We start from the raw sequence: 12,607 nt of genomic DNA, 5'->3' as shown, positions 1-12,607 counted from the left end.
ATTTACGATATCCTAATTTATTTGTAGTTCCATAGATCCTCTTTTTTTTTTTTCAGACAGGGACTTCCTATGTAGCCCAAGGCTATCTTAAACTCACAGTCTTTGTGGAGATGTGTCACTGGTCCAACTATGTATTACTTTTGTCAGCTCAGCTACTGCAAATTTTATGCTAAGGGGGCATCTACAAATTATTCAGTGTGGGGCTGGAGAGATGGCTTAGCGGTTAAGCGCTTGCCTGTGAAGCCTAAGGACCCCGGTTCGAGGCTCGGTTCCCCAGGTCCCACGTTAGCCAGATGCACAAGGGGGCGCACGCGTCTGGAGTTCGTTTGCAGAGGCTGGAAGCCCTGGCGCGCCCATTCTCTCTCTCCCTCTATCTGTCTTTCTCTCTGTGTCTGTCGCTCTCAAATAAAAAAATAAAAAATTAAAAAAAAATAGCAGCGTATCACAAAATCCATGGGCCAAAAAAATAATTTAAAAAATAATGGGGCTAGAGAGATGGCTTAGCGGTTAAGGCGCTTGCCTGCTAAGCCTAAGAACCCACTTGGAACTCTCCAGATCCCCACATAAGCCAGACACACAAATGCAAGCGCAAGGTCACACATGCCCACTAGGTGGCACAATGGTCTGGAGTTCCATTTCTGTAGCTGAGGCCCTGGCATGCCAATTCCCTCCCCCTCCCTCTCTCTGTAAAATAAAATTTAAAAATCCAAGGATAGGGCTGGAGAGATGGTTTAGCAGTTAAGCACTTGCCTGGGAAGCCTAAGGACCCCAGTTCGAGGCTCGATTCCCCAGGACCCATGTAAGCCAGATGCACAAGGGGGCGCACACATCTGGAGTTCATCTGCAGTGGCTGGAGGCCCTGGCGTGCCCATTCTCTCTCTATCTGCCTCTTTTTATGTCTGTTGCTCTCAAGTAAATAAATAAAAATGAACAACAAAAAAATCCAAGGATAGCCGGGCATGGTGGTGCATACCTTAATCCCAGCCCTTGGGAGGCAGAGGTAGGAAGATCACCTTGAATTCAAGGCTGCCCTGAGACTACATGGTCAGCCTGAACTAGAGAGAGACCCTACCTCAGAAAACCAAAAAAAAAAATCCAAGATTAGCAGATTCAAGCTCAGTCCTGCCCATCCTTATGGCAGCAACTGACCAGAGCCTCTCGTTTCCTTCCACCTCTTTCTTCTAGGTATAATTTCCGTGGGTTTCGCTGGTTACAAGCAATGATCTTCGCCATAGAGGAAATCAACAGCAGCCCGGCCCTTCTTCCCAACATGACTCTGGGATACAGGATATTTGACACCTGTAACACCGTTTCCAAGGCCTTGGAGGCCACCCTGAGCTTCGTGGCCCAGAACAAAATTGATTCTTTGAACCTGGACGAGTTCTGCAACTGCTCGGAGCACATCCCTTCTACAATCGCAGTGGTCGGGGCAACCGGCTCGGGCATCTCCACGGCTGTGGCCAACCTGCTGGGTCTCTTCTATATTCCCCAGGTACTGGGCACTGCTGCCTAGACGGGCACCAGAGGCAAGGCACGGGAGAAGCAAGCGGGGAGGGGTGACGTCATCTGTACCAGTGCGAGTCTCTTTTCTTCTCTGCATTCCAAAAGATGGGCACCGTGTCATGACCTGGGGATTTCTTTTTTTTTTTTTTTTTAATTTTATTTATTTATTTGAGAGCGACAGACACAGAGAGAAAGACAGATAGAGGGAGAGAGAGAGAATGGGCGCGCCAGGGCTTCCAGCCTCTGCAAACGAACTCCAGACGCATGCGCCCCCTTGTGCATCTGGCTAACGTGGGACCTGGGGAACTGAGCCTCGAACCGGGGTCCTTAGGCTTCACAGGCAAGCACTTAACCGCTAAGCCATCTCTCCAGCCCAACCTGGGGATTTCTGAGATCCTAATGTTAAGGAGACAGTCACTGTTCTTCCAAGATTATCTTAGTGTGTGTGTGTGTGTGTGTGTGTGCGCGCGCGCGCGCGCGCACACACACGTGCATGGGGAGGTCAGGGGACAGCTTAGAGCTCTCTGTTGTCTGTGGTTCACCTTCTTTGAGATAGGATCTCTTTTTTCTTTTTAATTTATTTATTTATTTATTTGAGAGCGACAGACACAGAGAGAAAGACAGATAGAGGGAGAGAGAGAGATGGGCGCGCCAGGGCTTCCAGCCTCTGCAAACGAACTCCAGACGCATGCGCCCCCTTGTGCATCTGGCTAACGTGGGACCTGGGGAACCGAGCCTCGAACCGGGGTCCTTAGGCTTCACAGGCAAGCGCTTAACCGCTAAGCCGTCTCTCCAGCCCGAGATAGGATCTCTTGCCACCAGCGCAGACGAACTCCCATGATCCTTTGAAACATAACTATCATGGATACTGCTATGTCGTTGTCCGGTTTTTGCTTGTTTGTTTTTTTATTTAAAGCATATAGTTATGTATTCCCCCGTCCATTTCTTTAGTAAATGGCATTTCTTCTGCTTTTCCTAAATGGACTAAATGGCCTAAATGGACTAAGACCATATCATGTGAATCCCAGTTTTCTTTGTGTGTGTGGTTGGTTTTTTTTTGGGGGGGGGTGGGATTCGAGGTAGTGTCTCACTCTGGTCCAGGCTGACCTAGAATTAACTCTAGTCTCAGGGTGGCCTTGAACTCACGGCGATCCTCCTACCTCTGCCTCCCAAGTGCTGGGATTAAAGGCGCGTGCCACCATGCCTGGCTGTTTTTTTTTTTTTTTTATAAGCTGTTTTTCTATTTACATAAACTTTAGAAGCAAATGAAATTAAACCATATCTGTTTAGATGCACAATTCAATGTTAAAACAATAAGGAGAAACAAGGGATGGATTACATCATAGCTGGGATGACAGCCAATGCTTCCAGAGTTGCTAGAATGTTCTCTAGTGACCTGAGTGGGGTTATGAGAACATCCCCCCCCCCTTTTTTTTTGAGGTAGGGTCTCACTCTAGTCCAGGCTGACCTGGAATTCACTATGGAGTCTCAGGGTGGCCTCAAACTCACAGCAATCCTCCTACCTCTGCCTCCTGAGTGCTGGGATTACAGGCGTGCGCCACCACGCCCAGCTGAGAACATCCCTTTTACAGTAACTCATTATACTATGTATTTAAGATTTTATGTATTCTTCTATACATTTCTTTTTTTTACTTTTTTTTCTCAATTTTTATTAACATTTTCCATGATTATACAAAGTATCCCATGGTAATACCCTCCCTTCCCCCCCTCACTTTCCCCTTTGAAATTCCATTCTCCATCATATCCCTCCCCATCTCAATCAGTCTCTCTTTTATTTTGATGTCATGGTTGTTGTTTTTTTTTAATCCTAATTTTCAAACTTAAAATACCCATGTCTAATCCTATTTCCTCAAAATTCCTACCTCTCCACTGTCAAGTTTCAAGTGGAGGGCCTGGAGAGAAGACTCAGCAATTAAAAGTGCTTGCTTGCAAAGACCATCAAAGCAAGTTCAACCCTCCCCAGCACTTACATAAAACCAGATGCAGGGGCATGTATGCATCTGTGATTCCAATGCATCTATCACAATGGGGAGTGGAGCCCGCTATATAGACTGGTGTTCACCTGCAGTGGCAAGCAACCATTTCTCAAAGAAGGTGGGTGAGCAGAAAAACTTGGGGTCGTCGGGCATGGTGGCGCACGCCTTTAATCCCAGCACTTGGGAGGCAGAGGTAGGAGGATCGCCGTGAGTTCGAGGCCACCCTGAGACTCCATAGTGAATTCCAGGTCAGCCTGGGCTAGAGTGAGACCTTACCTCGAAAAACCAAAAAAAAAAAAAAAAAAAAAGAAAAACTTGGGGTTGTCCTCTGACCTCCACAAGGGTGCCACAGAACACACACACACAAATAAACAAGTAAAATATTTTTAAAGTTTAGCTCAGAGAGGAAAACAAAAAAGCATATTTTCTCACAAGACGGGTTCTTAATCATTGTTTTGCACATTCCAAAAATGGAGAACATTCTATCTCCTTTGACAAATGCTTACAGACATACAAATGAATGGTCCCCACCCTGCATGAATTTAGCCTATGTGGGGAGACAGTTGCATTTTCTTTTTTTAAAGGAAGGAAAAGGTTTATTTTGACTTATAGTTTCTAGGGAAGGTATTCCATTATGGTGAAGAAGGCATGGCATCAAGGATGGGAAGCAGAGCTGGTCACATCCCTAGGCAAGAAGTCCATATTTTTTACTTTAGAGAGAGAGAGAGAGAGAGATTTGGTACGCCAGGGCCTCAGACACGGAAATCAAACATCAGATGCTTGCGCCACCTAATGGGCATGTGCAACCTTGCACTTGCCTCACCTTTGTGCATCTGGCTTCTGTGGGATCCAAAGAGAGATCAAACAAGGGTGGTTTGGCTTCGCAGGCAAGCGCCTTCACTGCCAAACCATCTCCCCAGCCCCACTTTCTAAAAACATTTATTTATTTGCACACTGCAAACAGACTCCAGTGACATGTGCCACTTTGTGCTTCTGGCTTTTATATAGGTACTGGGGAATTGAGCCCAGGCGTTGCATGCAAGTGCCTTTACCACTGAACCATCCCTCCAGCCCACGTTTTCAAATACTAAACATTCACTGAAGCATGTGCTTTCACAAATATTTACTCAAAGTTGTATCCTCCCAAGTGACAACAAACTTACATTCCATTGTACCTGGTTTTCCCCTTTAACACTACAAGCAAACCCTTCTTAGCTTAGTAGCATAGATCTGTGACATCATCGCTTTCCTGTAGTGAAAACTGGAAGAGACCTAAGTGTCCATGGACACTCGGCTTGTGATACAGACGTCCATCAAACTTAAAATTCAGTGATAAATCACACTTTCATTTTTCAATGCTTAATGTCCAAAATTCATGTTGCTAACTTCACATTTCTTTGTGGAGAAGGCTTTATTTTTTTTGGCCCTAGCTATAATCCCTTTGCATACAAGTAACAAGAGAATTTCTTGCAGTCATTTACAAAATCTTTACTTTGGGGAATTAAAGGTGATCCCCTGGGGGAAACCCTGGTTCTTTTGCTTTTGTGCCCAATATACTCACCAAGTCTACATTAGCAAGTGTGTTGGGTATGTTCAAATTTGATATGTTGTGCAACAGTATTTTATTTGAGAAAGAGGCAGAGAGAAAGAGAATGGGCGCACCCTCAGGGCCTCCAGCCACTGCAAACATACTCCAGATCCATGCGCCACCTTGTGCATCTGGCTCACGTGGATTCTTGGGGAATCGAACCTGGATCCTTTGGCTTTGCAGGCAGCGCCTTCACTGCTAAGCCATCTCTCCAGCCCAACAGTATTTTAAATATACTCTAGTGGTAGAAATGCTATCAGCTAAAGAAAGAGGAGGGCTTTAATGCTACACAGCTGCAATCAAAGACAAGGTGAAGCTGGAGGTGAATTATGAAAGCAATGGGAAGTGATGTTTAACACTGAACTTCATGTAAAGTTCGTCTGTGGCAGGGGTTCTCTTCTGTGGCAAGTTGGGGCAACAAGGAGCTTTCGACCCTTCCCAGCAGACTCCAGTGCCACAGGGCCAGGCGCCACTGCTGGGCAGGACAGTCACGTGCTCTGCAGTATCACCTGTGCCAATCACGCCACCAAGTGGCTGGAACAAACAGACCAGCCAGAATATACTGCGGTGGGAACGATTTTCTGAGTCATTCACGAAATCCTTCCCTGACAAGAAAAGCTTTGTGTGCCTTTAAGGGTTTCTCTTGAAGGAGAGCACTAAGTGGCATTTAGTTAATTTTATAATATGCCATTTGGAGACTGTTCAAATATAGTTTGATACAGTCTCCATGAGAACCTACCATGAGAGACAATTCTGGTTTTAATTTTTATCCTTGTGTGATGTTCCATTTTTTTAAAGGACAATAAAGAAACTAACAATAAATAGGCAGATTTGCAAAATGCTGTTTTGCCTTTGCAAAAAAAAAAAAAGCGACTCAGAAGCATATTGTTTGGAGCTCCAAAGTCTTTAAAAGTATATAGCTTGCAAATAAACCATCACATCTAGCCACCTACCCCCTGAATTTCTATAATAGAGCAAGACATGATTATTCTGATAAAAGAAAAAAATTAGTTTCATATTTATAGATTCTTAGATTAACGCTCAAAACCACTGTTGCCTTTTGGCAAATTTTTCATAGACTAGACCCAGCACCGTTTGCATTTTAATGGTGAAATCTATTGATTGATAAAAAGAAGCATACTGGAAGTTTTATTTTAAAATGTTGAACATAGAAAACTATTTCAATTGGTGAAAAGTATTGAAAAGGCATTCCCACATAGCTCGTCAAAGTGTTTTCTTAAGAAGTTTAAAAACTCCTCAGGAAACTAGTGAACAAATAATATTGAGCATTATTTCATTTCGTAAAAGAAATTTCAGGCCGGGCGTGGTGGTGCACGCCTTTAATCCCAGCACTCAGGAGGCAGAGGTAGGAGGATTGCTGTGAGTTTGAGGCCACCCTGAGACTACATAGTGAATTCCAGGTCAGCCTGGGCTAAAGTGAGACCCTACCTCCAAAAAAAAGAAAGAAAGAAAGAAAGAGAGAGAGGAAAAGAGAAGCAAAGCAAAGAAAAAGAAATTCCACTAAGAATAAAAATGCTGGGCCGGACAGATGGCTTAGTAGTTAAGGCATTTATCTGTGAAGCCTAAGGACTCAGGTTTGATTCCTGAATACCCACGTAAGCCAGATGCACAAGGTGGCGCATGCATCTGGAGCTCGTTTGCAGTGGCTGGGGGCCCTGATGTGCCTGTTCTCTCTGCATAGATCTGCCTCCCTCTCTCAAAGAAATAAGTTTTAAAAATCATTAGGAAAAAGAAAAAAGTCATTAAGAAAAGAATAAAAATGCTTTGTTCTTCAGAAGACAGAAGAAGCGGTCTAATAACTTGAGGCTCCTTGCCTGGTGAGCTGTGAGGACACATCTAGGGTGCTGCCAATGGGTCAAGCTCCCCAGTCAAAAGGCAGCCATCTTCCCCAGCTCTGAGCTTGGGGGAGGTCCAAGCATCCCCTCCTGGGCTAGTGAGAGAGCCCCCTCCGTCTATCCCACTTTCCGCGCTATGATGTGAAAAGTAAGTTGGGGAGCACTGTACGAAATGATATTTGGGCACTTTTCAGGAAATGATCTGTGAACATCAAAGCCCTGCATCTGAGGGCGGGGCCCCACCAGCGCGGCTTCTCCTTGGTCATGTTTTCAGCTTCTATAAGGCTTTAGAGGTCTACTCCAAAGGCCTGGCAAGTGGGCTCAGCCTTCAGCCACGACTGAACAAAGGAAAAGGCTCACTGGAGGCTAAAGCACTGAGAAGTCAGGAGGGAAAAGAGGTTCTCAGATGGCATTTAATGATGTTCACTGTTATTAGTGCCAGGCAGGGAAATTGAGCATAATGATCTTGACTGGATGGATTGAGGCTGAAGGATAAAGCAGCTCTCATAAATTACTGCAGTTGAGGTTAATTTTCTGTAAAGTGCATGAGCGGGCAGAAGAGGGGCAAGGGAGAATGTCTGGAGAAGGAGAAGAGGGAAGCTAAGGACAACATTAGGCAAGAACTCCGCTGAACAGCCTTCGGCTTACAAGCCATAGGAAAGCTGATTCTCCCAGAGGTGGGTTATATGTACAAACCATTCATCACAGTAAAGCTACACTAGAAGATTCAGCCCAGAGCCTGGCCACACAGCTCAAGATGTTAACAACTGAACACACGGACTTATCATAGTTAATGAGGTGACTCTGGAAAGCTAGGAGAGGGCTGGAGAGACGGCTTAGCAGTTAAGGCGTTTGCCTGCGAAACCTAAGGACCTGGTTTTGATTCCCAATACCCACATAGGCCAGATGCACAGGGTGGCTGTAGCAGACGGCTTCAGGTTCGCTGAGATGAACGTCCAGACCAGGCACAGTTATGAAGGAAGGGATGCTTATTGAAGCTTACAGATCCAGGGGAAGTTCCATAATAGCAGGAGAAGAGCCAAGGAGAGAGAGAGAGAAGCCACAAGCCAAAAGCCACACAGCACAGCTCACCTCAGAAACTCAAGCTAGGCACACTTTGCATATCTTGAGATTGAAACCTCAAACCCACCACCACACCTTAAGATCTGCCCAGTGACACCTCCTCCAGCCAGGTGGCTGCAGATGCAAACTACAAACTAATAAAACACTGAATATATTGGGGGCCATCTATTCAAACTACCACAGTGGCACATGCATCTGGAGTTCACTTGCAGTGGCTGGAGGTCCTGGCATGCCCATTTCTCTCTCTCTCTCTCTCTCTCTCTCTCTCTCTCTCTCTCTCTCAAAGAAAATAAAATAGAGCTAGAAGTAACACAAAATGACGTGTGAAGATTCTCCTTGGAAAGATAAGCCCATCCCACTGTTGTACGGTGAATCTGGGGCTTGGACCTCACTTTGAAGGTAGCATCAGGAGCAATCCTGCATTGGGGATTAGAAAGCTCCCCAGCAGGCTAACGTGCTTTGTTCACGTTGGAGTAGAAGAACAGCCAGGTTTGCCTCACTCTGTATCCCGACCATGGTGGAGAGCAGCCAGCTTGATAAGTGAGATGAAGGTGTGATATTAAAACCTCCACCCTCCCCCCTTCTCCCCCGGGGACAGCCCGAGGTTCAGCTGACACCCTCACTCAGTCACTTGCTTATACTCATCCTGAGTTCTTGGCTCTTCCTAGGTGAGCTATGCCTCCTCCAGCAGGCTGCTCAGCAACAAGAACCAGTTCAAGTCCTTCCTCCGCACCATCCCCAACGACGAGCACCAGGCCACTGCCATGGCCGACATCATCGAGTACTTTCGCTGGAACTGGGTGGGCACCATCGCGGCTGATGATGACTACGGCCGCCCAGGAATCGAGAGGTTCCGGGAAGAAGCTGAAGAGAGGGACATCTGCATCGACTTCAGCGAGCTCATCTCCCAGTACTCCGATGAGGAAGACATCCGGCAGGTGGTGGAAGTGATCCAGAACTCCACAGCCAGGGTCATCGTCGTCTTCTCCAGCGGCCCAGACCTGGAGCCCCTCATCAAAGAGATTGTCCGGCGCAACATCACCGGCAAGATCTGGCTGGCCAGCGAAGCGTGGGCCAGCTCCTCCCTCATCGCTATGCCTGACTACTTCCACGTGGTGGGGGGGACCATCGGATTCGGCCTGAAGGCTGGGCAGATCCCAGGGTTCCGGGAATTCCTGCAGAAGGTCCATCCCAGGAAGTCTGTCCACAATGGCTTTGCCAAGGAGTTTTGGGAAGAAACATTTAACTGCCACCTCCAAGAAGGCACTAAAGGACCTTCACCCGTGGACGCCTTCCTGAGAGGTCATGAAAAAGGTGGCAACAGGTTAAGCAACAGCTCCACGACCTTCCGACCCCTGTGTACGGGGGACGAGAACATCAGCAGCGTAGAGACTCCATACATGGATTACACACACTTACGGATATCCTACAACGTGTACCTAGCCGTGTACTCCATCGCTCACGCCCTGCAAGATATTTACACCTGCTTACCTGGGAGAGGGCTCTTCACTAATGGGTCCTGTGCGGACATCAAGAAGGTAGAGGCCTGGCAGGTAAGTCTCTCACTTACATACGACTTCACTGCATCACAGAGCATCATCAGGCCGGGCGTGGTGGCGCACGCCTTTAATCCCAGCACTCGGGAGGCGGAGGTAGGTGGATCGCCATGAGTTCAAGGCCATCCTGAGAATACAGAGTGAATTCCAAGTCAGCCTGGACCACAGTGACACCCTACCTCGAAAAACCAAAAAAAAAAAAAAAATTAAATTAAATGTTTCAAGAAGAAACACTGCCCTAATTACAGAAAAAAAGTAGGACTTAGGTGAAGGTGATTTGATAGTTTAGTCTTGTTTAGCCTTCTTGCAATTTGAATTACATGTAGAGGAGACGCCATATGTTTTTCACTTCATAAAACGTCTGAAGAAGCTGGACATCGTGGCACATATGCCTTTAACCCCAGCACTTGGGAGGCAGAGGTAGGGGGATTACTGTGAGTTCAAGGCCACCCTGAGGCTATATAGTGAATTCCAAATCAGACTGGGCTAGGGTGAGTCCCTACCTCAAGAAACAAAACAGGGCTGGAGAGATGGCTTAGTGGTTAAACACTTGCCTGTGAAGCCGAAGGACCCTGGTTCAAGGCTCGATTCCCCAGGACCCACGTTAGCCAGATGCACAAGGGGGCGCACGCGTCTGGAGTTCGTTTACAGTGGCTGGAGGCCCTGGCGCACCCATTCTCTTTTCCTCTCTCTCTCTGCCTCTTTCGCTCTCTGTCTGTCATTCTCAAATAAACAAATAAAGATTAAAAAAATTAAAACAAACAAACAAACAAACAAAACCCCTGAAGAAAACATTGGAATCTGAATTATTTAAATTCTACATGGGGCTGGGGCGATGGCTCAGCCACTAATTCAAGGTGCTTTCTTGAATTACATCCTCCATGCACCTCACGCCTTATGTGTGAACCTTGTTTTCCGGGCTGTGTTTTGTGCTCTTTGTCCATGCTCCTGCAGCTTCAGATTATATCAGAGAAAGTGCACAAGAATGGGAGGAGGTTGCCTCTGAGTTTGTATCACATAACTCAGTTCCCCCCCACTTTTCTTAACTGTGCCATTTTAGACATTCTTTTTTTTTTAATTTTTATTTATTTATTTATTTGAGAGCAACAGACACAGGGAGAAAGACAGATAGAGGGAGAGAGAGAGAATGGGCGCGCCAGGGCTTCCAGCCTCTGCAAACGAACTCTAGATGCATGCGCCCCCTTGTGCATCTGGCTAACGTAGGACCTGGGGAACCGAGCCTCGAACCGGGGTCCTTAGGCTTCACAGGCAAGCGCTTAACCGCTAAGCCATCTCTCCAGCCCCATTTTAGACATTCTAAGCAACAGTCCCCTTCTATGTAAAATGGACCTAGGGCTGGAGGGAAGGCACTTGCCTGCAAAGCCGAAGGACCCAGGTTCGATTCTCACCCACGGTAGCCAGATGCACAAGGGGGCGCATACATATGGAGTTCGTTTGCAGTGGCTGGAGGCCCTGGCATGCCCATTCTTTCTCTCTCCCTCTTTCTCTGTCAAATCAATAAATAAATAAAAGTAAAATATTTTTAAAAGTACCTAGTGTCTAAAGCCAGGTGTGATGGCACATGCCTTTAATCCCAGCACTCAGGAGGCAGAGGTAGGAGGATCACCATGAGTTTGAGGCCATCCTGAGAATGCAGAGTGAATTCCAGGTCAGCCCCGGGCTAGAGCGAGACCCTGCCTCCAAAAAGAAAAAAAAAATGTACGTGGGCTGGAGAGATGGCTTAGCGGTTAAGCGCTTGCCTGTGAAGCCTAAGGACCCCGGTTCAAGGCTCAGTTCCCCAGGTCCCACGTTAGCCAGATGCACAAGGGGGCGCACGCATCTGGAGTTCGTTTGCAGAAGCTGGAGGCCCTGGCGCACCCATTCTCTCTCTCTCTCCCTCTGTCTTTCTCTCTGTGTCTGTCGCTCTCAAATAAATAAATAAAATTTTAAAAAAATGTACGTAATGTATGGTCTGCTGCACACTTGTTTTTTGTTTGTTTCTTTGTTTGTTTCCACCCCCCCCCCCGAGGTAAGGTCTTGCTCTAGCCCAGGCTGACTCACTATGTGGTCTCAAGGAGGCCTCGAACTCACAACAATCCTCCTACCTCTGCCTCCCAAGAGCTGGGAATAAAGGTGTGTGCCAACCCACAGCCAGCTCATTTCTTTTTTAAAATATTTTACGTATTATGTGCAAGCAGAGAGAGAGAGAAAGATGGTATTTCAGTGCCTTTTGCCACTAAAAACGAGCTGCAGATGCATGCACCACTTTGTGGATCTGCCTTTACATGGATACTGGGGAGTCAAACCCAAGCAGTCAAGCTTTGTAAGCAAGTGCCTTTAACTGCTGAGCCATCTCTCCAGACCTCAAGTTTGGTTTGAAAGTTTTGTTTGAAATGAGATGTCAACTTTCAACTACAAATAAATGTGTGGTTATCATAGTAACATTTTAGCATACTCCTAAGTAATCAACAGTTAGGCAAAAAACAATAACTAGAACAGCTTTATACACAGAACTGAACTACCACAGACCAGAAAAGAAGCAAAGAACATATGGCTTATGTCTGTTAATTTAAAGGTTCTCATTCACGTTATAAGGAGAGACCATCTATGCTCATAAAATAAGTCAGGACTTCCACTTCCCAGCTCTTCTTAACTAGGAAAAGATCACTCAAACGTCATTGTTGGCCAAAGTTTCTAACCTTTGTGGGGTCACTCCAACTGTCCTTCCTCACACTGAATCCCCTACCCCAGTAGATAGAGGAGTTTTGGCTGAGGCTTCGTGGACATGACGTCATGATGGTAAAGTATGAAGTTTTAAGTCAGAGGAATAAAGCGACAGTTCTTGGGTAGTGAACACATTAAGTAAAAGGAAGACCCAAAACCAGGCGTGGTGGCGCACACCTTTAATCCCAGCACTCGGGAGGCAGAGGTAGGAGGATCGCCGTGAGTTCGAGGCTACTCTGAGACTCCATAGTGAATTCCAGGTCCGCCTGGATTAGAGTGAGACTCTACCTCAAAAAAAAC

The 12,607-nt window shown here is 46.5% G+C and overlaps 1 protein-coding gene across 1 annotated transcript in view; it reads left to right on the top strand.

Moving 5' to 3' along the window:
- The window catches only part of Casr (calcium sensing receptor), an 86,043-nt gene extending 73,610 nt beyond the window's left edge, over positions 1 to 12,433 (top strand). Inside the window, exons 4-6 of the mRNA XM_045148414.1 lie at positions 1,186 to 1,492; positions 8,696 to 9,580; positions 12,338 to 12,433. Coding sequence (XP_045004349.1) covers positions 1,186 to 1,492; positions 8,696 to 9,580; positions 12,338 to 12,433 — 1,288 coding nt within the window. The remainder of the gene's footprint in view (positions 1 to 1,185; positions 1,493 to 8,695; positions 9,581 to 12,337) is intronic.
- The last annotated feature ends 174 nt before the right edge of the window (positions 12,434 to 12,607 follow it).

The sequence above is a fragment of the Jaculus jaculus genome, chromosome 4 (genome assembly GCF_020740685.1).
Source record: "Jaculus jaculus isolate mJacJac1 chromosome 4, mJacJac1.mat.Y.cur, whole genome shotgun sequence".
NCBI lineage: Eukaryota > Metazoa > Chordata > Mammalia > Rodentia > Dipodidae > Jaculus > Jaculus jaculus.
This window is presented reverse-complemented; position numbering and strand designations above follow the sequence as displayed.